We start from the raw sequence: 25925 nt of genomic DNA, 5'->3' as shown, positions 1-25925 counted from the left end.
AGCTACAGTACCTATTACAAGATTAAATCTACAATATAGCGAACTAGTACCCAAGGTCAGTGAAATGTGCAAGCAAAACGTGTGTTTAAATCATGATAAAGACAGTACATTGTTCAAATGCTGGGTGTTAAAAGTTGTAAAACCCAACCCCAGAGCAGGGAACTTTGATCAAACTATTCTACAAGGAGAAACAAAGTGGATATGGGAGCTGGGAGCCACTAGTCTCCCAAGTTGAAATGACAGCTTATCTTTTGGTCCATTACTGGCTTGATTATTTATACCATTTTTGGTTTGATTTTACTCCACCTCAGTCTTGGATTGTGTGGAGTTGCTGGCATCTCTCTTTCCTGTGGACTTAGATTGTTATTTGGTATGTCTTTAAGTACCCAGGGAGTAGCTTGCAATGAGATATCGACTACAAATAATTTGCATATACATATGTAATAACCTGATGTCTTAAAGTTAAAAAATTTTGGTTTGTTTAAGTACGGTTTGCACTGGAATTCTGGGACACCCAATGTAAATTTTGTCTGATTTTGGTTATTTGGGGTCATAACTGCGACCACTGTCACCGTACATGCATATTGACGTCATGACGTGCATGTATGCTGACGCTGTGACGTATATTTGCGTCGTGACGTAAATTCGCACCATGCGCGATGGCCCCTCGATGTTTATTTGCATCATGATGTTTTTTGCTGTTGGTCATTGGCAGACATTTTAAACACATTTAGAAACCATTCATTGTGCATAGGCTCTGAAGCAGCCGGCCTGATCGACAATACCAGTTTCCAGCCTTTCTCCCATTTTGACAGCTGTTGGCATGCCTCTCCCTCCCTATCTCCTTCATCTATCAAGTAACAATGAGATGTTCTCAGACAGACACATATGAACTACCATCATTCAAGAGAGTAGTTCTGATGTCCTGAGACCCAATTGGATGGCAGAGTATCATTTCACTCTATTTCGGACATTTAATTACGTGAAACTTTCCTTTATTGTGCCGATGGCTTCCTTGTCAGGCATCTACCAACCATGCCTTCCACAATTGGACAAATCTGTATGATATTCAGGTTGCCTATGGAGTCTTCCAGCATACTTAGCAGGTTAGTGGCTCCCTTATTTGGCAATTAATCTACATAGCTGGAAGAACTTTCATACAAGGAATTATTAGCATGGCATGCTGCAAGGGAGACACACAGACATATATGTGAAGATAGAATATTCTTGGGAGCTTTCCAACTATATATTTGTTGTAGTGCGCTCTGGGTTTGCACTGCCCTTATGTGGATTAATTTTTGCTACTAAATGTCCAATGTGGACCTTGAATGATCGTCTAGCCATAAAAGTGATGTACATTGAGATACTAATATGGAAGAGAAGTTCTTTTCATACAATGTAGTCTTATAGTTCACGTGTTTTATGCCCCCCTTTGGGGTGCATATATATTTTTGTCAGTGTCATTTCCATGCATATGGTCCTTAATTGAGAGGTGATGCTTAGAATTGTTCCCGCAGCTGCTATGGTTGGGGTTTTTATTAATTGGCCAATTATGATTTTATTTATTAGACAGTAGGTTTTTGTATAGTTTAGGTTTTTCAATAAAAAATTTTTACTTTGTATTTCATGTGTGTTGAGCGATTTTCAGGGTCTATCACTTTTTTCAGGGAAACATAATTTGTATTTATATACCAACAGTTCCCTCATGTTAAACAATATATTCTAGTTGTTTTTTTTTTCTCTTTCTTTAATAGGGTATTGAGAACACATTTTATTTATATTTTTGATTCAATGGACATCACTGATATGCGTTCTGGGGACAGTGCTGGCGTTTGCTTTGAGGACAGCGCTGCCATGCACTCTGAGAACAGGGCTGAAGTATTCTCTGGGTACAGCACTGACGTTTGGTCGATGGACAATGGTGGCGTTTGTCTGGGGAATGCGCTGGCATTTATTCTGGGGATAGCGTTGGTATTTGGTCTGGGGACAGCGCTGATCTGTGGTCTGGAGACAGCGCTGACGTGTGGTCTGGAGACAGCGCTGACGTGTGGTCTGGAGACAGCGCTGACGTGTGGTTTAGAGACAGCGCTGACGTGTGGTCTGGAGACAGCCCTGACGTGTGGTCTGGAGACAGCGCTGACGTGTGGTCTGGAGACAGCCCTGACGTGTGGTCTGGAGACAGCCCTGACGTGTGGTCTGGAGACAGCCCTGACGTGTGGTCTGGAGACAGCGCTGACGTGTGGTCTGGAGACAGCGCTGACGTGTGGTCTGGAGACAGCGCTGACGTGTGGTCTGGAGACAGCGCTGACGTGTGGTCTGGAGACAGCGCTGACGTGTGGTCTGGAGACAGCGCTGACGTGTGGTCTGGAGACAGCGCTGACGTGTGGTCTGGAGACAGGGCTGGCATGTAGCCTGGGGACAGTGTTAGCGTTTGGTCTGAAGACAGAGCTGATGTTTTCTCTGGAGACAGTGCTAGTGTTTTCTCTGGGGACAGCTTTAATGCTTTCTCTGGGGACAGTGCTAGTGCTTTCTCTGGGGACAGTGTTGACGTTTGCTCTGGGGACAGCCATGATGTTTACTCTGGGGACAACGCTGGTGTTTACTCTGGGGACAACGCTGGTGTTTACTCTGGGGACAATGCTGGTGTTTACTCTGGGGACAACGCTGGTGTTTACTCTGGGGACAACCCTGGTGTTTGCTCTGGGGACAACCCTGGTGTTTGCTCTGGGTACAGCGCTGGTGTTTACTCTGGGGACAACGCTGGTGTTTACTCTGGGGACAACGCTGGTGTTTACTCTGGGGACAACGCTGGTGTTTACTCTGGGGACAACGCTGGTGTTTACTCTGGGGACAACGCTGGTGTTTACTCTGGGGACAACGCTGGTGTTTACTCTGGGGACAACGCTGGTGTTTACTCTGGGAACAACCCTGGTGTTTGCTCTGGGTACAGCGCTGGTGTTTGCTCTGGGGACAACCCTGGTGTTTGCTCTGGGGACAACGCTGGTCTTTGCTCTGGGAACAACGCTGGTCTTTGCTCTGGGAACAACGCTGGTCTTTGCTCTGGGAACAACGCTGGTCTTTGCTCTGGGGACAACGCTGGTATTTGCTCTGGGGACAACCCTGGTGTTTGCTCTGGGTACAGCGCTGACATGCTCTCTGGGGACAAGGCTGAAGTTTTCTCTCAGGACAGTGCTGACATGTGCTCTGGGGACAAAAGGTCTGAAGTCCGGTTAATGGTGTAGCAAGTACCTGAGAAGTACCATATCCCCATCGGTTCCTAGATGACCGTTAGTGTCCTACAGAATACCTTTTACATGCACAATTTGGTTGTGCGTCCGCTTTTTTCTGGTGGATTATTCCTGGAGCTGCTATAAGGTGGATATCAGCGTTGCTCAGTTGCTGTGAAACCAGGTGGAGTTAACACCGAGGAGCTGTCCTTTTTGCTGTGAGGGTCCCACGGAGAGGTCTGAAGTCCGGTTAAGGGTGTAACAAGTACCTGAGAAGTACCATATCCCCATTGGTTCCTAGATGACCGCTAGTGCCCTACAGAATACCTTTTACATGCACAATTTGGTTGTGCATCCGGTGAGTGCAAGCACACCTCATTTTCCTTACCCACAAGGAGTCACGAGCACCTTATTTGTCTGAATCTGTAAAGGAGCTACTAAGTATCCACACACACTGGATGATATAAGCACATATCTAAGGAAGAATTTGTGTGGACCAATATACATTTATACTGTGCGTTTATGTCACTGGTTTTTGTCCATACAGAACGACACACTATTGTCACTTTATTGCGCCCCTTGGTAGTGCTGTTTCACTTATCAGTTTATATTGCCATTTGATATATTATTATTATTTTAGCGCTGCAATTATGATATAGATACTTTTAGAGTTTTTTTCCTTTTGCAAGCTGCTTTATTATATTGATTTATTCATTTATATATTTTAATTACAATAGCGCTTGCTTGAATATTATTATTTAGTGGACGTGGTATACTTGGATTTTGCAGAAGCATTTGACACAGTTCCCCTCTAATGTGTAAGGTTAAGTCTATAGGCTTGGAAAAATCCGTATGTAAATGGATAGAAAACTGGCTAACAGATTGTATTCAGAGAGTAATGGTTAATGATTCATACTCTGAATGGTCTAGGGTTGTCAGTGGTGTACTCCAAGGTTCAGTGTTGGGACCCTTTTTAATAGATTTATAAACGATATAGGGTCTGGGATTAAAAATCCCATTTCAGTCTTTGCAGATGACACCAAGCTATGCAGTGGAATAATGTCCTTATAATAATGTTTTGGGCACCAATTCACAAAAGAACATTGAGTAACTGGAGAAAGTACAGAGAAGGGCAACCAAACTGATAAGAGGCATGGAGGAGCTCAGCTATGAGGAAAGATTAGAGGAACTGAATTTATTCTCTCTTGAGAAGAGGAGATTAAGGGGGGATATGATCAACATGTATAAATACATCAGTAGTTCATATAGGGAACTCGGTGTAGAGCTATTCACCCTGAGGTCATCACAGAGGACAAGGGGGCACTCTTTACGTCTGGAGGAAAAGAAATTTAATCTCTAAACACGGAAAGGTTTCTTCGCAGTGAGAGCTGTGAAAGTGTGGAACTCCCTCAAGAGTTGGTTCTGGCCAGCTGAGTGGATTGCTTTAAAAAAGGCCTGGATTATTTCTTGGATACACAGAATATAACTGGTTATTATTTATTGGTAAAGTTGATCCAGGGAATATCCAATTGGCTCCTGGGGGATCAGGAAGGATTTTTTTCCCCTGCAGGAGCAAATTGGATCATACTTTGCTGGGTTTTTTGCCTTCCTCTGGATCAACTGTGGGTGTAGGTTTCTAACTTTTTTTTTTTTATGGTTGAACTGGATGGACTTTTGTCTTTTTTCAGCCAGACTAACTATGTAATCCTTCTAATAGGTATCACCACTTCTTAAGAGCCAGTTCGACAATGATCAGTTCTTGATCTCTGAAAGAATAATTCCTCTGTGCTGTGGGAAACTTTTTAGCGAAGAAGGTATTTGGATGCCTAGCTCCACTGAGGGACTGGAAAAGAGTAGCATTGATTCCCACAGATGAGGCATCAACCTTGATGGACATGGTTTTATTGATGTCTGGTCTTGTTAGGGCAGGTCTGGAAGGAATTGCTTACTTCAAGGAATGGAAGACTAACTAGGTCAAAAGGCTGGTGCTTGGGGTTGGTATCTTTTTGCCATAGGGGAAAGTGGCAATGGGAGCAAAAAGAACAGAGTAGTAGTAGTGGTATTTTATGATGAACTGCTGGTACTAGTATTTAAAATCTAGAAAGTGTGTGTAGCTTTGTGATTGCTGGGCAGAAGCCAATTGGAAATAGTAGCAACTCTTCATGGTTCATGTTAAGGCCATCTTTACTGAAAATACAGGTCAGGAAAGGAACCTTTCCACCTTTCCAGAGAGACATTTTTCATCTTTAGTGTGACGTATATTTTCACAGAGGCATTGCAAGTTGTCTGTGATTATGTAAATCTGGGTAGAAAATTAACATGTCATCCAGGTAGATGACAACACACACGTAGATGAGATCCCAGAAGATTTAATTGACACAGTGCTGGAAAAAGACCTGGCGCTGGATTGAGGATGAGGTGAGTGTGACTTTGTTTGATTTCTTAAAGCAGGACTCCGGACAAAAACTTCTTTAGATATCCTTGTTGCTGATTTCCTACCTTCAGTGAATATGATATCCATCTTCTCGTTCATTTAGTAGTTGATCTGAAATAGCGTATTCTTTTTCAAATCAAAACGTTAATTCTCTTTGTTTTTCTGTTTGTAAGATCGATGGCGGCTATGCCTTCTATTCCCCCAGTCACTGGTCTTGGCACATCCCTTCTGTAGTTCTTTGTCCAGGAAGCAGTGTTGTAATTCAGCCTCACTTGCAATGGGTGGACCAAGATTCTCAGACTCCCAGACACATTCAACATGTACAGGCCTAGTGTACCTGCCTACATTCACTACAATTCCTTGTGGATGATGGGAACTGTAGTTTCCTTTTACTGCAGAGAGAGAGAGGAGAGGATATGATGTAATCTCTGCTGTTACACCTCCACCTCAAGATGCTGTTATCTTTTTCATGACAAAGTCATGAAAATTCAATTAGACTTTTCTCCTCAATGGTAAGGATTTTCAATATTTTATTAACTGATTAGTGTTTTGTGTAGGGGGTGTACTATTTGGTGGATTTTTTTGCCTATCCCGGAGTTCTTCTTTAAGTTATAGGCTTTACATACTTCCTCATGCTCCTGCCTTTGCATAAGGAACAGAGATAATCGCTGCACAGAACAGTGTGGCCCCTCCCAATCCTGTCCTGTGTTCTCCCTTCTCAACTTCATTTTTAGGGTAAATACAATTTGGATGAAAAAAAGAGCAAGTGAGTGGGGGGTTGGCTGAAGATAGAACTGACCTATTAGATGCGCAGTTCCTGGAAAATAGTAAAAATTTACCATATTTTTCGCTCCATAAGACGTACTCCCCCCCCCCCCCCCCAAAAAAAAACAATGGGGGAAAATGTCTGTGCGTCTTATGGAGTGAATATGGAGTGACCAGCCCGGTATTCCCGCCGACATGTTAGAATATCAGGCCAGCCGCTCGGCTCTACTATGTAGAAGAACCCGCTCCTCCGTCCTACCTATTCCTCGGTCCAGCGGTCTCCTGCTTCCATCGGCCGTCTTCTCTACCTGGCGCCGTCAACTTCAGTGTGGGCACCCAGCTGTGACAGCTTGCAGCTTCACAGCCGAGTGCCCACTGCGCATGCGTGAGTAGCGTTGCGCTTCATGAATGGTCCTATAGTCTTGTTGAACCTGTCACATGTCCCACAAGACTACGGGAAGGGAGGGGGGAGGACAACTCCGTGGAAGTGGGAGCGGGTACTTGTAAAATTCGGGTACCTGCCCCCCCCCCCAAGGTCTGCAGTCTCTGGTCATCTCTTGTAGTATGTCCGCAGTCTCTGGTCATCTCCTGTACTGTGTCCGCAGTCTCTGGATATCTCCTGTACTGTGTCCGCAGTCTCTGGTCATCTCCTGTACTATGTCTGCAGTCTCTGGTCATCGCCTGTACTGTGTCCCCAGTCTCTGGTCATCTCCTGTACTGTGTTCGCAGTCTCTGGTCATCTCCTGTACTATGTCCCCAGTCTCTGGTCATCTCCTGTACTGTGTTCGCAGTCTCTGGTCATCTCCTGTACTATGTCCCCAGTCTCTGGTCATCTCCTGTACTGTGTTCGCAGTCTCTGGTCATCTCCTGTACTGTGTCCACAGTCTCTGGTCATCTCCTGTACTGTGTTCGCAGTCTCTGGTCATCTCCTGTACTGTGTCCGCAGTCTCTGGTCATCTTCTGTACTATGTCCGCAGTCTCTGGTCATCTTCTGTACTATGTCCGCAGTCTCTGGTCATCTCCTGTACTATGTCTGCAGCCTCTGGTCATCGCCTGTACTGTGTCCGCAGTCTCTGGTCATCTCCTGTACTGTGTCCGCAGGCTCTGGTCATCTCCTGTACTGTGTCCGCAGTCTCTGGTCATCTCCTGTACTGTGTCCGCAGTCTCTGGTCATCTCCTGTACTGTGTCCGCAGTCTCTGGTCATCTCCTGTACTGTGGCCGCAGTCTCTGGTCATCTCCTGTACTATGTCCGCAGTCTGTGGTCATCTCCAGTACTATGTCCGCAGTCTCTGGTCATCTCCTGTACTGTGTCTGCAGCCTCTGGTCATTTCCTGTACTGTGTCTGCAGTTTCTGGTCATCTCCTGTAGTAGGTCTGCAGTCTCTGGTCTTCTCCTGTACTGTGTCCGCAGTCTCTGATCATCTCCTGTACTGTGTCCGCAGTCTCTGGTCATCTCCTGTACTATGTCCGCAGTCTCTGGTCATCTCCTGTACTACTCCTGCAGTCTCTGACCATCTCTTGTACTATGTCTGCAGTCTCTGGTCATCTCCTGTACTATGTCTGCAGTCTCTAGTCATCTCCTGTACTATGTCCGTACTATGTCCGCAGTCTCTGGTCATTTCTATGTCCGCAGTCCATTGGTTCAGAATTTTTTTTTCTTGTTTTCCTCCTCTAAAATCTAGTTGCGTCTTATGGTCAGGTGCGTCTAATGGAGCAAAAAATACGGTAGTTCCTACAGGGATATTCCTGTTAAGGAATGATTGCATCACTTTCACACCACTACAAACTTGCACAGGACCCTTTTCATAATGGCATTCAAAACAAAATGTGGGTAGATCACATCTGTGTGAACCACCTCAATAGGAATAATATATAGCCCGTCATGCGAATCTGTGAGTTTGAAAATGCATCCAGAATCGCATGTGTGTGAACCAGGGCCGCTCCTTCACACCTAGGCGGTTTGGAATCACGGCAGAATCGCTGCAATCACAAAAAGTTCAAGTGCCATTATTTTCAATGGAACCTAAAACGTGGTGCGGTTTTGCTGTGATTGTTGTGCAACAAATTGTATCGCGTGAAGCTTGTCGCCCAAAAGTTGCTTTGCCCCGGACGCCGACAACCCACGCTATGCTAAAAATAGCTGGCTCTTAACTTTTTTAGCTGGCTCCTAGATTCAAAGCAAATTTGTCAAGCTCTGGTATTTGCCGTCACAACTAGAGATGAGCGAATTATTCAAAAATTCGATTCGGCTGATTCGCCGAATTAGCGGGAGAAATTCGATTCGATGCGAATTTATTCGCCGCGAATTTAACTTATTTAAAGGGTTTCTAGGCTTCAGAGAGCCTTTATATTAGTGCAGAACACTGTACCTTTAATTTAAATGCCCTTGGAGTCTGCTGGGGAAGAGAAATAATACTAACAGTCAGTATGACATGCAGATGAGTGCCGTCGATCTTAGAATCACCGCACACTTCACTCATTTGGGCAGTCAAGGGGCACGACGAAGAAGAAGAAGAAGAAGAAGAATGAAAAGAAGAAGAAGAATGAAAAGAAGAATGAAAAGAAGAAGAAGAATGAAAAGAAGAAGAAGAAGAATGAAAAGAAGAAGAAGAATGAAAAGAAGAAGAAGAAGAATGAAAAGAAGAATGAGAAGAATGAAAAGAAGAATGAAAAGTAGAAGAAGAATGAAAAGAAGAATGAGAAGAATGAAAAGAAGAATGAGAAGAATGAAAAGAAGAATGAAAAGAAGAAGGAGAAGAATGAAAAGAAGAAGAAGAATGAAAAGAAGAAGAATGAAAAGAAGAAGAAGAATGAAAAGAAGAATGAAAAGAAGAAGAATGAAAAGAAGAAGAAGAAGAATGAAAAGAAGAATGAACTATATTACTATATCAGTCTCTAATGGATGCTGGAGAGTTAAACCCCCTAACACCTGCTGTGCCCATTATGAGGGGTTCCCACCATCCCTGTGCTGAGGTTCTGGGTATGCACACCTGCTGTGCCCATTATGAGGGTTTCCCACTATCCCTGTGCTGAGGTTCCAGGTCTTCACACCTGCTGCGCCCATTATGAGAAGTTCCCACCATCCCTGTGCTGAGTTCCTGGGTCTGTACACCTGCTCTGCCCATTAGGAGGAGTTCCCACCATCCCTGTGCTAAATTCCTGGGTCTGTACACCTGCTGTTCCCATTATGAGGGGTTTCTACCATCCCTGTGCTGAGGTCCCAGGTCTGCACACCTGCTGCGCCCATTACTAGGGGTTCCCACCATCCCTGTGCTGAGGTTCTGGGTATGCACACCTGCTGTGCCCATTATGAGGGGTTCCCACCATCCCTGTGCTGAATTCCTGGGTCTGTATGTACACCTGCTGTGTCCATTGTGAGGGATTCCCACCATTCCTGCACTGAGTACCTGAGTCTGTACACCTGCCAAAAGAAAGTTTCAGGATTTTAAAGGAGCAAAATACAGTAATACTGGAACAAAAATGAGCTGCGTGGTGGAGTTGCCAGAAGAAGAGGAAGAAGAAGAAAAGAAGAAGAAGAAGAATGAAAAGAAGGAGAAGAAGAAGAAGAAGAATGAAAAGAAGAAGAAGAAGAATGAAAAGAAGAAGAAGAAGAATGAAAAGAAGAAGAAGAAGAATGAAAAGAAGAATGAAAAGAAGAAGAAGAAGAATGAAAAGAAGAAGAAGAAGAATGAAAAGAAGAAGAAGAAGAATGAAAAGAAGAAGAATGAGAAGAAGAATGAAAAGAAGAAGAAGAAGAATGAAAAGAAGAAGAAGAATGAAAAGAAGAATGAAAAGAAGAAGAAGAATGAAAAGAAGAATGAAAAGAAGAAGAAGAAGAATGAAAAGAAGAAGAAGAATGAAAAGAATAATGAAAAGAAGAAGAATGAAAAGAAGAATGAAAAGAAGAAGAAGAAGAATGAAAAGAAGAAGAAGAAGAATGAAAAGAAGAATGAAAAGAAGAAGAAGAAGAATGAAAAGAAGAATGAAAAGAAGAAGAAGAATGAAAAGAAAAAGAAGAAGAATGAAAAGAAGAATGAAAAGAAGAAGAAGAAGAATGAAAAGAAGAATGAAAAGAAGAAGAAGAAGAATGAAAAGAAGAAGAAGAATGAAAAGAAGAAGAATGAAAAGAAGAATAAGAAGAATGAAAAGAAGAATGAAAAGAAGAAGAAGAAGAATGAAAAGAAGAAGAAGAAGAATGAAAAGAAGAAGAAGAAGAATGAAAAGAATGAAAAGAAGAAGAAGAATGAAAAGAAGAAGAAGAATGAAAAGAAGAATGAGAAGAAGAATGAGAAGAAGAATGAAAAGAAGAATGAAAAGAAGAAGAAGAAGTATGAAAAGAAGAATGAAAAGAAGAAGAATGAAAAGAAGAATGAAAAGAAGAAGAATGAAAAGAAGAAGAAGAATGAAAATAAGAAGAAGAATGAAAAGAAGAAGTATTCCAGTACAGCAAAAAGTGTATCTGCAGAGAGCTCCGCTATTTCTGACAGTTCTCTGACAGTTCCTTCACATTTACAGCGGTTGAAACATTTGTATCTATTTATTTCCGAATAAAAACATCTGTATCCTAAATGGAAACAAATAGATACAATGTTTCAACCGCTGTAAATGAACTGTCAGAACTGTCAGAAATAGCGGAGCTCTCTGCAGTGACACTTTTGCCGGCTGATCGGGAAAAATTCGATTCGTGCACCCGAAGTTGGCTAAAATTCGGATTCGATGCGAATCGAATTTTTCCCGATATTTGAAACGAATTCCACTTCGCCTGGTTCGATTCGCTCATCTCTAGTCACAACGTTTGATACTGTAAATTGGCAACTTCAGTCACAGAGGCACCAGCTAAGCGGCACCAACAATTTGCCCTTTTTTGAAGCTCAGTAAGCTCTGACATGACTCCATATTACTAGCAGAGCATGCAGTGAATGATAAAAGTGAGGCTTCCCACCTGTTAGCTAGGTGTCAGGCACAGAATACGCCTTCTGGAGTGGCCCAGTCAGAGTCCTGACCTCAACCCGATTGAAATGCTGTGGCATGACCTTAAGAAAGCGATTCACACCAGACATCCCAAGAATATGGCTACACTGAAACAGTTTTGTGAAGAGGAGTGGTCCAAAATTACTCCAGATCGTTGTGCAGGTCTGATCTGCAACTTCAGTAAATGTTTGGTTGAGGTTATTGCTGCCAAAGGAGGGTCAATCAGTTATTAAGTCCAAAGGTTCACATACTTTTTCCTCCCTGCACTGTGAATGTTTACATGTTATGTTCAATTAAACCATGGCAACATCTAATGTTTGTGTAGTATTATGTTCAGCAGACTGTGTTCTTCTATTTTTGTGACTTAGATGACGTTCAGAGCACATTTTATGCCCAATTCATGCAAAACTCCACATAATCCCAAGGGGTTCACATACTTTTTCTTGCAACTGTATACGTACCTTCAAATGTAAATGCATACGTCGGGGCGCCTATGTATTAAAACAGCGATTGAGTTATATATCTTGCATATCATCGCCTACCTCCTAGTGAGAGCAATCATTATTATTATAATACAGGATTTATATAGCGCCAACAGTTTGCTCAGCGCTTTACAATATAAAGGGAGACAATGCAGCAACAATACAGTTCAATACAAGAGGGTTAGGAGGGTCATGCTCCTTGGAGCTTACAATCATTCTGGAGCCATCATTTATGGTTGGCTCTAAATTGATGAACACTCAATTTTAAGGTATCTATTCACTTGGCACAACCTCTTCTTTTAAAGGTTATCATAAATTGGGCAATATATTGCACCTGGGTGCATTAAAATGAACTTTAGTGTATTTTGTATTTAAAATATGTATTTGATAAACTGTTGTGCTAACATTCTGAGACTTAAAAAATTAGAACTACCACCATTTCCCCATTCTCTGCTTTTAGAAAATTTACAATTTTTGGGGATTTTAACTAATCTTTAGGTTTAAAACCTGCATATTAAAATGTTTGTAAACAAAAATAAGCAAAATTCTCTCTGACAGCAAAAGTGTAAATCTTCTACAAGATTTATAGGCATTCATAAACTTCTTTCTGATGCCCTTAGAGAGCTCTTCTGATGTTGGTATCATGATATCACACGTCAATAGCAAAGAGCCCACCAAAGTGTAGAAATCTGTAGTTTTAGGGCCGGTTCACATCAGAACACGATGCTGGAAAGGTGTGTTCAGTGCACAATTCCCACACCACATTCAAAACACACTACCTATGCGATCTTCTGCAGGTGCCAATAAATTGTTAATGGCCCTGCAAGCGCAGTGCTTTTACTGGCACCAGATTACATGGTACCATGTGATTTGGTGCAGTTCATTTTTCAAAAGTAGTGCATTCATTGCTACTTGTGCTTTCTGGTGGTCAAATGAGGAATGTGAACAGTGTTCCAGTGCGATTCTGGTGTGAACTGGTCTTTATAAGACAGGTGCGACCTGCATATTCCCTAACCCTAGGTTCACACCTATGCGTTTTCTGCAGCATTTTAAAGAAAGCAGTACAGTCCATTTAACATGATTTCCTATGGGACATGTTCACATCCCTGCGTTTTCACCCAGTGCGTTTTTTGGAAAGGGTCAGGGACTTTTTTTAATGCAAAAATATTGCATTTTTGATTCTATGAACTTCAATGGAAATGCTGCAGAAAAGCATGTAGTGCTTTTTTGCCATGTTTTTGCATTTCAAATCTGCCTAGCAACAAGAAAAAAAAGCATCAAAAACACAACGCAAAACGCAATGCAGAAACAGCTCAAATGCAACCTGTGTAGGTGTGAATCTAGGGCAAGGAGGGTCTAATCATCACCTAATCCCTAAGCTGGAATTTTGGATTCTAAGTGGTATATAAAGATTTTTGCATAAGCTCATTTATGACATTTTCTGGCCTTTTTAAGGTAATTTTTTAGAGGCCAGTTAACTCTAGCGCAGGTTTTTGCATATGTAAGGAAACTGTAGCAATGTCTGCCAAATTATATTTGTCTATTTTCAGTACCGTCATATATCTCATAAAGTCATTACCATATGTGGGTTTATCTATGGATTTGTCAGGCATACTTCCCTGAAGACAGTTTAGAGATTACCTTAGGATCGCAGCTTGCATGCTGCGAGTTTGATGTATTCTATTCCAACATTTTGTTTAGTTTGTTTTTAGTACTTTTTCTCTTAGAAAAGTTTCTTACATTATACTTAATTGCCTGACGCCTTGATTGTCCATGAGTGACAAACCAATTAAGTGTGCAAGACACACATTACAAAGAAAATTAGACTTTGTCCTCATCTCAGCTATGAAAAATCCATTATTCATTGTCTTATTGTTTTTAAATACAGAGGTAAAATTTTACTACACAAAAGGAAAATTGCTTTTGAAATAGAATAAATTGCATGCCAGTTCAAAGGCTGCATTTTGAAGTCGATGATACTAAACATGATGATGGTTTGCATGTATTATTTTTTCACAATAGAATGCAGCTGTAAATTTAAGCATATTTCACAAAATGGAACATCCTGTAATTGTTTTCTTGGTTGTACATCTTTTTTATATTTTAGTAGGCTTTTTTAAATTTTTTAGATATAATGATTGTTTTTTGCATTTTCATATCAAGTAGAATTATGTATCCGGAACATTTTTTTTTTCTTTTCTGTAATTTGTATTCCCTGTATCTGTGTGTACATGTATGCATATCACAATACAACAGCATTTTATGAAAAAGTTAATGCCATGCTTCCAGTAGCAAAAATATATGAAAATTATTTATTCTTAATTAAATAAATCATGTACCAGTACAGGTAGGTGGAAAGTGTCAGTGAGAATAGCTATGATAAACCAATATCATGGGTAAAACAAATAATTTACTGAACAAACTGTGAATTGAGCTGGGGATGGTTCAGAAGATGGATTTCAGATGATACCTTTCTATCCCAAAGGCCGCTATATAGTTTAAAGGGCAAGTGAAAACTGAAATAATGCAATATTCTTGACTAATATTATGCTAATTAACTGCGTTGCAAGTTTCATTTTAGCGTACAGTCAAGTAAGGATAAACAACCTAAATCTCATATTTTATGTTCAAAATCTGCCTCAAAATATGCAACAAACTCAAAGAATGTTAAATCATTTGGAGGAATTACATGGAGTGGACAAATAAAAGTATCTGCATAGACAAAACATTTTGTGTTGTTTGTTTTGGCTAGATTATGAAAGAATCAAAACCCCCTGTCAGTTTATATAAGCTGTCTGTTGGGGAGATTTCCATTCACTTCTGTCTTGGAGATCCATAGAAAGTCAGAGAAATCTCCGCTGTAAAGTGAGGGGAATTCCCCTCTTAGACAGTTGTCACCATACCTTGTGCCCCAATAGGAAGTTTTCCTAAACTTCTTGTTGTGATAGCTTTTGGATTTCCTATCACCATGACAACTGAAGGGGGAACCCCATCATCGGGGACACAGACAGCATTAAAATCTTCACAGGAGCAAAACACACCTCTGGACTAAAGAGGAAAGCGACCTTCCGGCTTGTTATCAGCGCTTCAAAAGCCTGCATCTCTGATAGTATGGAGGTGCATTCATGCATATGGAATGGGTAGCTTGCACATCTAGAAAGGCACCATTAATGCTGAAAAATACTGTATATCAAGGTTTTAGAATAGAATATTCTCAGGCAGGAATGGGATAACATTCCTCTCCCAAAACTCCAGCAACTGGCCTCCTCAGTTCCCAGACATTTACAGAGTACTGTTAAAAGAATTGGGGATGCTACACTGTGGTAAACATGGCCCGTCTCACCTAGCGGTGTTCCTTCAATTGTGTGATGTTAAAAACCAGAAGCTACGAGAATTTCATCACTTCCGGTTTGTGTGTTTGCAAGCTGTTACCTATTTGTACAGCAGCCGATCAAAACGATCTTAGTTTGATCAGCTACTTTGGAAGCCAGAGGAAAGATATGGGGTCTCATAGACCTAGATCTCTCCGTAAAGAGGACCTGTCATGGCTCATATTATCACAAGGGATATTGTTTATCCTTTGTGATAGAGATACAGTTGAAAAAAAACCCCTCCTGTTCTGATAATGACCCCTTGTGTAACTCTAAACTGGTAACCTTTTAAATCGTTGCCTATGGATAATTTATTGTACTGTAGTTTGTCGCTGTTTCATGGGTGTACACAACTTTACAGCGAGACATGTTTTTTGTGTAGCACAGTGGCTAAGTGGTTAGCACTTCTGCCTGGCAGTACTAGGGTCACTGGTTCAAATCCCTACCACTGCACCACCTGTATGGAGTTTGCATGTTCTCCCTGTGCCTGCGTGGGTTTCCTCCGGGAACTCCGGTTTCCTCCCACAATCCAAAGACATGCTGGTAGGTTAATTGGATTCTGTCTAAATTGGCCCTAGTATGTGTATGTATGAATGTGAGTTAGGGACTTTAGATTGTATGCCCCTTGAGGGTTAGGGACTGATGTGAATGTGCAATTATATATGTAAAGTGCTGCGTAAATTGATGGCACTCTATGAGTACCTGTAATAAATAAAATAAATATTTACTCGGTGTAAGATAATATTCTATATTTTACCAAAACATTGGGAATATTTGTATATATTTTGTTTGTATTCACTAAAATTCATTAACTGCTTTAGCTCAGCCCCATAGCAGAAATACTGCTATAGGGTGGCAGCGGTATGCAAAATTGCGTATATACACATGATCCTGCATTTGTGGGTAGGGGGCGCATGGTTGCCCTACTTGCGCCGCCATTATGGCAGCAGCTGTCAATCACCGGGTCCCGGCTGGTGATTGCCGAGGATTTCAGTTCCCCCCCAGTGTTAGAATGCATGCCGCAGTCGCTGATCACCGTCATCACTAGTAAAAAGTAAAAAAAAAAGCCCAGTATATATACCGCCATTTGTAAACTCTATAACTTTCATGTAAACCATTTACTTTACAAATATTGGGATTTTTTTTAGCAAAGACATATAAGCAGAATATGTTTTGGCCTAAATTTATGACGAAATTTGATTTTTAAAATTTTTTGAACTGGACATGTTAAATAGCAAAAAGTAAAAAATATATTTTTTTTTTCTCAAAATTGGCACTCTCTCTTTTTTTTTATGGTGCAAAAAATAAAAAAACCGCACAGGCAATCAAATATTACCGAAAGAAAGCTCAATTCGTGGGAAAAAAATGACGTAAATCATTTGGGTGTGATTTGCATGACTACGCAATTGTCAGTTACAGTAACGCAGAGCTGTAATGCAACAAATGTCCTGGTCATGAAGGGGGGTAAATCCTCTGGAGGGCAAGTGGTTAAAGTGTATTTTTTCCCAATAAATTACATTTGAAAAACTGCTGTACAAATATCGTGACACAAAAAAATTGTAACAGCCAACATTTTATTTTCCAGGGTCTCTGCTTATAAAATATACAGTAGTGTTTGGGGGTTCTAAGTAATTTTCTAGCAAAAAAAAATTATGATTTTTACCTGTATGTGAAAAAATATCAGAATTGCCCCGGGGGTCAAGTGATTAAGCCTTCTGTCTATTTCACTGTGGTTATTGTAATGATGATTTGTATTCTTATCATTTGTGGTATTTTAGGTATCAGGATGAAGCTTCTCCTTTGGATGAAATGCCACTCATGATGTCAGAAGAAGGCTTTGAGAACGACGAAAGCGATTACCATACTTTACCAAGAGCCAGAATAACTCGTCGAAAAAGAGGAATAGAATGGTTTGTTTGTGGCGGATGGAAATTTATGTGCACAAGGTTTGTATCTGTTATAAATAAAGTTGTGACATCTTAGCTTAGCCATTTTTTGACACTTGAATGCTGTTTGGGAGTTTATAGTTTTTAATGCAAGGTTTACCACAGAGGTGAAAAGTAATGTGACCAGAACTGCTGTAATGGACAATTTATAAATGTTATAAATACCCTCCAGCCAGCTTACTACCCTGTGCTGAACCATCCTCCTTGCGGGTGCTTTCTTGCCTTCTCCAACTGCGACAGCCTGCTTCTTTGTCTACATCCCAGTTGGTAAAAATCTAGTGCCAAAATTCCCAAAAAGAACATTCCTGTACTGTAGAAGCAATGTTGCTTTCAAATCTGTGGAAGGTTTAGGCTCAAGTGCAGGCAGCCATACACACGATTTTTACCTGCAGGAATGTAGAGATCCTGGGGGAATTTCAAATTATCGAGATCATTTAATTAGATGCATGAAATTATTTTTCACCATATTGACCTTCTTTATTAATACAGCACAGTGCTGTTGTAAAAAGTGCAGTAATCCACAGCAGAAGGAATTCAACAATGATTAGTTTTAGAGCAGTGAAAACATTTAAATGAACAATTAATGCAGTTTCTATTAAATTTGTAATTTTTACATAGAAATCTTTTATATGTATGCTTTCCAGTCAACAGCAAAGGAGCACTTATTTAAACCCATGCAAATATAAACATGTAAATATCTTACCAAAAAATATACAAAACATTCATCATAAATACAATATAGTCCATAAAACATATATTCTGTAAATCCATGATTAAACACCCAAGATGCAAATGAAAATCTTTCTTCCTACCACTATTGTGCTGATAAAGTGGAAATCAAGAACACCCTGTGACTAAACCCATAAGAGAGCAGCTCACTGTTGCAATCGACACACCCAGTGATTAATCCCATAGGAGAGCAGCTTACCGCAGCAATCGGCCTGCAATAATAATGGAAGGTTTGAAAGCACTTTTGTATAAACTAGTTGTGTACCAAAATGAAAATTCTGGACTGAAACCGAAAATTCAGGATGCACTTGGCCAAAAACTAAAAACAAATAAAAAAAAAAATTTATGTATATTTTATTCATATAATTATAAAAATTCACATTAATCATGTTATTGAACTGAAGAAAGCACTATCTGCATCTAAACTGATTAGAACATCCAATTCATTTAATAACACTACATTACCGGACACGACAAAAACAGGAATAGAAGTTAGAAAATACCATCATTTGTGAAGAAGCACTTTTGTAGCTGCTCGCCCACATGACTCTCAAATTGAGGCTTGCCTGCACACTTAAGCCACATCGAGGTAGGACAGTTGCTAAGTGGTTAGCACTTCTGCCCAGTAGCACTGGGGTCATCGGTTTGAAACCCATCCATAACACTGTCTGGAGTTTGCATGTTCTCTCTATGCCTGCGTGGGTTTCCTCCAGGTACTTTGGCTTCCTCCCTCACTCCAAAGACATGCTGGTCGATTAATTGGCCCCTGTTTAAATTGGTTGTAGCATAAATGTGAGTTAGTGACCTTAGATTGTGAGCTATTTGAGGGTAAACAACTGATGTGAATGCACAACATATATGTTTAAAGAGCTGTATATATTGATTGCGCTGTATAATTACCTGTAATAAATAAATATTCAACTTTTTAATTATTATCATGAATTTAAATGAATATGAATTAAAAATATACAATCCAGTAGCGTAAAATAAATTTTAATGAAAGTAACACTCAAAAATTGGACAGAAAATAAAATTAAATCTATATAAAATTAAAAAACGTAAATAGGGGTGTTTTTGCATTGAAGTCAACAGGGGGCATTTTGCATTGAACTCAATATGATGCGATTTTGCATTGAAGTCAAAGAGACACGTTTTTGTATGGAAGTCAATATTGGGAATTTTTGTATTGAAGTCACTGGGACGCGATTTGGCATTGAAGTCAATGGGACACGATTTTGCATTGAAGTCAAAAGGGGGGTGTTTTTGCATCGAAGTCAATAGGGGGGGAAATTTTGCTGTCACTGAGACGCGATTTTGCATTGAAGTTAATAGGAAGCGATTTTGCATTGAAGTCAGTGGGTCACGATTTTGCATTGAAGTCAATTGGACGCGATTTTGCATTGAAGTCAGTAGGGGATGTTTTTGCATTGAACTCAGTGAAACGTGATTTTTGCATTGAATTCAGTAAACATTTTCGGCATCTTTTTTTTTTTCTTTGGGAAAAATGCTGATAACCTTATTTTCGGTGGCTGATATATCGGTGCATCACTAGTATAATCCACTCCAGACTGCTGTCTCTATATATAAATCTGGATCACAGACAAGTACATCAAGATGGAAATCCCATATTTATTTTTATTTTATTATTTATTACAGGTACCGTATTTGCCGGCGTATAAGACGACTTTTTGACCCTTGAAAATCTTCTCAGAAGTCGGGGGTCGTCTTATACGCCGGTACACATGTTTAGGGGGGCTGCGGCATTAAGTACAGGGGTTTGCAGGGGCTGACGTCTCTTACCTGGATCCAGTCCCACGACGATCCGGTCCAGGAAGCGCGGCGTCTCCTTCAGTTCGGCCACTGGATGTTCGTGCGGCTGCTCGGCTCCGCCTCCTCACCGGTGATTGGCCGCCAGAACTGTAGCTCAGGAAAGGCACACAGGCGACCAATCACCGGCGAGGGGGCGGAGCCGAGCGGCCCCGCGAAAATTGAGTGCCGGAGCAGCAGGTAAGTGTTCTGTGTAGAGGTGCTGCTGCAACCACATATGCTGGCTGCAGCAGCACCATACGAGAACAGGGTCAGCAAGTCTCAGTGGGAGGAATAGTGCCCCATCATTGGTGTCACTGATACCAATGATGGGGCACTATTCCTCCCACTGATACCAACGATGGGGCACTATTCCTCCCACTGACACCAACGATGGGGCACTATTCCTCCCCCCCCACTGACACCAACGATGGGGCACTATTCCCCCCCCCACTGACACCAATGATGGGGCACTATTCCACCCCCCACTGACACCAATGATGGGGCACTATTCCACCCCTCACTGACACCAATGATGGCACACCAATCCTCCCACTGACACCAATGATGGGGCACTATTCCTGCCACTGATACCAATGATGGGGCACCATTCCTGCCACTGATACCAATGATGGGGCACCTATTCCCCCCACTGATACCAATGATGGAGCACTATTCCTCCCACTGACACCAATGATGGGGCACTATTCCTCCCACTGATACCAATGATGGGGCACTATTCCTCCCACTGACATCAATGATGGGGCACTATTCCTCCCACAGGTGTGCATTGGAAGAGGGGTAGTCTTATACGGCGAGTATAGCCCAAACACTACATTTTAGCAGGAAAAGTAGGGGGGTCGTCTTATACGCCCAGTCGTCTTATACGCCGGCAAATACGGTACTTATATAGTATAGCACCATCGATTTACGCAGCATTCTACATATATTGTACATTCACATCAGTCTCTGCTCTCAAGGAGCTTACAATCTAAGGTCCCTAACTCACATTCATACAAAGACTTACTAGAGCCAATTTAGACAGGAGCCATATAACCTATTAGCATGTCGTTGGATGTGGGAGGAAACTGGAGGAAACCCACGCAGGCTCAAGGAAAACATGCAAATTCCAGACAGGTAGTGTGGGATTCGAACCAACGACCCTAGTGCTGCCACTGTGTTGCCCATATGCAAGGAAAAAGAGGCTATCAATAGTAGTGCTTAAAAAACTTTTTTATTAATAGAATAACAGATTGCACTCGCATAGTCTTACAAAGTGTCAAAATGTCATAAATCCCACAAAACGCTATGGACTCACATTGCGGTGCCACAAACAAGGCACTCCCATAGCTCAAAATCTTCCAGTCATGAAGATGACACTGGGAATTCACCCTACATGTACGGTTTTCATCTGAATGACTTCCTCAGCCCCTGAGGAAGTCATTCATATGAAGCTTGTATGTGTAGGAAGGCCCTAGGCCTAGCTTATGGGCTTTCTCACTGTCCAGTAAGAGTTGTGTGGGAAGGACTAAGTTTCCACTACCTCCCCATACTCTGTCCATAGGCAGAAAAAGTCACAAAAAGAGAAGCTACTGATATGTATGTATGTGTGTATGATATATATCAACGCATAATATAAAACAAGCATATTTTGGAAGCATGTAGAGAAGAGATGACTGCAGATACATTGGTAAATACATAAACAGGTACAACTTATGTAGGAGGATTTATTTCATCTTCGTGTATCACCTGAGGCCAGTCATTTCACTGGGTATAAGTATACTTTAATATTTACTTCAAACCATTATAATTTTCTTTTGGTGAGTTCAGCTTTTTAAGAAAAGTAAAATCATATTGTTTTTTTTTTCTTTCTCTATTTTAATGTTCTTTGTACTGTTATACTATGTGCTACGCATCCAAAAAAAGCTCTATAAGTTAAAGCAGAAATAAGCCCGCAATGCTTACCTTTCCTTCAACGGTTCGATGTACCATGCTGGCAATTTCTATTCTGCTGCTTCTTCCTTGGCTGCGGCCGTTTTTATCGTTTTCATTGGCCGGCGTGGAATGACGTTACTCCTGCGCATTCACAGGAGTACAATCATCCTGGCACACAATTGCGCAGCTCGATGTATATTCCTTGGAAGACTACGAGCAGGCAGGTAGGTTTATTTTATTGCACAACAGACATTGCCTATCTGCTCGCAGTCTTAAAAAAAAAAGCTGTCTTTTTTTTAAGACTGCTATAAGAAATATTTGTAATATATGTAACTACACACACAAAATTAGTTAAATAAAAAAGAAAGTTTTTTCTGATTGATGTTCTAGAAATTCCTTGCTTTGTGCCCAGAAAAAAGAATCTTTAAGTTTCCATTCCACATAAAGGAAACTATTATGGCATGGCATGGTATTACATGATTGAGGAATAATTGTAGGTGACATTATTGTTTGTTTCCTTTTTTTCTTAAACATGTAATATCCTTTGCTCAAAATTTCCCAACTTCCCATTTGTCCTGATATTTTCTCCTGCATTGAAATTGCTTTTTTTGTTACATTGAAATTCCATTCAAGTCTGTGAAATTATAATGCACACAAATCAATACAGAGGACTACTTTGGTTGGATTGATTTCTTTCTCATGAGATTTACATTCCACTTGTTATCAAAAACACATTGTCCCAATGAAAATGGTTCCATTGAATGGCATTTCCATATGAAGTGAAAGGGATATCAAATGCTCAGATTAATCTCGGCACTGAGATGCCCTGTACACTTTCAATTAATCTGCAACACATTTGTTATGCAGAAGCATGGGAAAATGCTGATCTTTTAAGAATGACATGACTACGCTGTTGCTTTTGGCTTGATTACTATTGCTACCTGTAGAGTATAATAATTACAGTATAGTTGCACTGTAGAAAGAAAGTTGCCGCTGCTGAAAACTTAATAAGAAATATGTGATTGTTACTTCTAAAGCAAACTGTTGTGTATATTTTTTGTTCTGTAATGATGGGAACTCTAATAGAGCTGGATACAAAATTGTGCACACGTACTTAAAGTTCTCACTGCACTGTAAATTATATGAGTATGTTGTATTTTTGCTAACTATTCTCCTCCAGTGCTGTCAAATATTTACTAAAAAAGAAAAAAAGCAGGAAAAATATTTTTCTTCTATGGAAATCATATATTTTAGTGTTGTGCATTTTAAACATATCTTTGTCCCTATACTGAAACTGCACAAACTCTTAAGCCTTCATTATTCACCTTTTACGTACACAGGTGTTTTAAAATAAACTTTTTTTAAAATAAACTTTAAAATAAAAGCCATATTTACATCAAAGAGCCATAAACAATGCTCCCATAGGAAAGGCTTTGAGGCACAGAAACTTTATGTCTTTCTACTAATGTCTAATGTCTTTCTACTACTTCTATTATTCTATTATTTCATCACCAGAAGATACACAGAGGATCACTTTATCTGAAGCTTCACGTTTATTTATTTATACATCGATATATACACTTTGTCACTTTTAGCACCATTTTCACCTTTTTTGGATGTGCATTTGTACTGTTGTCACTTTATCTATTTACCTGTGTTTGGTAATGTGCATTTGCACTGTTGTCACTTTATTGATTTACCTGTGCTGATTGATTCATCACTTACATTGACACTATGTGCACTTTATATATCATCAAGACTATTTTGGATAATTTCATTATTGATTGCATTATATTGAATTTGTGATTCTAGTTCTGCACCTTAACCACTTGCACTCCTGAGGATTTACCCCCCTTAATGACCAGGCCTTTTTTTGCTGTTTGGCGCTGCACTAATTCAATTGATAATTGCGCGGTCATGCAATGCTGTACCAAAACGAAATTTACGTCCCTTTTTTCACACAAATAGAGCTGTCTTTTGGTGGTATTTTATCAGCTGTGCGCTTTTTATTTTTTGCGCTATAAACCAAAAAAACACGAAAATTTTGAAAAAAAACGATATTTTCGACTTTCAGCTATAAAAAATATATCGTAAACTCAAAGTTAGTCATAAATGTAAGCCAAAATGTATTCTGCTACATGTTTTTGGTAAAAACAAAATCCCAATAAGTGTATATTGATTGCTTTGTGTGAAAATTATAGCGTCTACAAACTATGGTATAGATACTGTAATTTATGCCTTTTTTTTGCTATACAGCGCTGCACTAATTTAACTGACAATTCCGCAGTCATGCAATGCTGTACATAAATGAAATTTATGTCCTTTTTTTCACACAAATAGAGCTTTCTTTTGGTGGTATTTTATTACCTGTGCGCTTTTCTTTTTTTGCGCTATAAACAAAAAAACCACAACAATTTTGAAAAAAAACCCGATATTTTCTACTGTCGGCTATAAAAAATATATCGTAAACTCAAAGTTAGTCATAAATTTAAGCCAAAATTTATTCTGCTCCATGTTTTTGGTAAAAAAAATCCCAATAAGTGTATATTGATTGCTTTGTGCGAAAGTTATAGTGTCTACAAACTATGGTATAGATACTGTAATTTATCCCATTTTTTGCTATACAGCGCTGCACTAGTTTAACTGACAATTGCGCGGTCATGCAAAGCTGCACCCAAACAAAATTTATGTCCTTTCTTTCACACAAATAGAGCTTCTTTCGGTGGTATTTGATCACCTGTGCGCTTTTTATTTTTTGCGCTATAAACTAAAAAAAAACCCAAAATTTTTAAAAAAATATTTTTTCATTTCCGTCATAAAAAATATCCAAAAATCTCAAATTTCATCATAAATTTAGGCCAAAAGGTATTCTGCTACATGTTTTTGGTAAAAAAAATCCCAATACGTGTATATTGATTGCTTTGTGTGAAAGTTATAGCATCTACAAACTATGGTATAGATAATTTGAAATTTACACAGCTTTTACTTTCTGACTGCCCATCACATTTCCTGAGGTGCTAAAATACCAGGATAGAACAAACACCCCCAAATGACCCCTTTTTGGAAAGTAGACACCCTAAGCTATCTGCTGAGAGGCATATTGTGTCCATGGAAGATTTATTTTTTTCCACAAGTTTCTGGAAAATGACAAAAACATTATTTTTTTTTACACAAAGTTGTAATTTAAATGATTTATTTCTCGCACAAGCCATGGGTATATGTGGAATTAAACCCCAAAATACATTCTGCTACTTCTCCCGAGTATGAGGATACCACACGTGTGAGACATTTTGGGAGCCTAGCCACATACAGGAGCCTGAAATCCAGTGACCACTTTGAAAGCCTGAAGGTGCGTAACTTCTTCATTTCACTTCCTCACTACCTATCACAGTTTTGAAGGCCCTGACATGCCAGGATAGCACCAAACCCCCCCAAATGACCCCTTTTTGGAAAGTAGACACTCCAAAGAATTTAAAAAGAGGCATGGTAAGTATTTTGCAGATCTCATTTTTTCTCACAAGGTTTTGAAATATAAAAAAAGAAAAGAAAAAATATGTCTTTGTTTTCTTTCTTCATTTTCCAAAAACTTGTGGCAACAAACGAGATCTGCAAAATACTTACCATGCTTCTTATCAAATTCCTTGGGGTGTCTACTTTCCAAAAAGGGGTCATTTGGGGGGGGGGGGGGGGGGTTAGGTGCTATCCTGGCATTTCAGGGCCTCTGAAACTGTGATAGGTAGTCAGGAAGTGTAATGAGGAAATAAAGCCCTTTAAAAGCCTAAAGGTGCTTATTGGATTTTGGGGACCTGTACTTGGCTAGACTGCCAAAATGTCTCTCACATGTGGTACCCCCCATACTCGGGAGAAGTAGCAGAATGTATTTTGGGGATTAATTCCACACACATATACATATGGCATGTGTGAGCAATAAATTATTTAAATGACAATTTTTGTTTTTGTCATTTTCCAAAAACTTGTGGTAAAAAAATAAATTCTTCTATTGATTCAACATGCCTCTCAGAAAATATTTTGGGGTGTCTACTTTCCAAAAAGGGGTCATTTTGGGGGGTGGGGGCATTTTACGCCCCGCATTAGAAGTTTATGCCACACATCACTCACTCTTCTAACCACCTGAAGACGAAGCCTTTTTTGACACTTTTTGTTCACATTAAAAAAATCAGTATTTTTGCTAGGAAATTAAAGTGAACCCCCAAACATTATATATTTTTTTAAAGCAGACACCCTAGTAAATAAAATGG

The 25925-nt window shown here is 40.1% G+C and overlaps 1 protein-coding gene across 2 annotated transcripts in view; it reads left to right on the top strand.

Moving 5' to 3' along the window:
* ATP9B (ATPase phospholipid transporting 9B) overlaps positions 1-25925 on the top strand; it is a 451056-nt gene that overhangs the window by 10490 nt on the left and 414641 nt on the right. For both annotated transcript variants that reach the window (XM_089682349.1, XM_089682348.1), the window contains exon 2: positions 17029-17196. In XM_089682349.1, the coding sequence (XP_089538475.1) occupies positions 17029-17196 (168 nt within the window). The remainder of the gene's footprint in view (positions 1-17028; positions 17197-25925) is intronic.

Source organism: Staurois parvus, unplaced genomic scaffold, assembly GCF_062004578.1.
Source record: "Staurois parvus isolate SC_StPar_1 unplaced genomic scaffold, SC_StPar_1.0 ptg000287l, whole genome shotgun sequence".
NCBI classification, from domain to species: domain Eukaryota; kingdom Metazoa; phylum Chordata; class Amphibia; order Anura; family Ranidae; genus Staurois; species Staurois parvus.
Note: the sequence above shows the minus strand (reverse complement) of the source record. Positions and strands in the feature narration are given on the sequence as shown.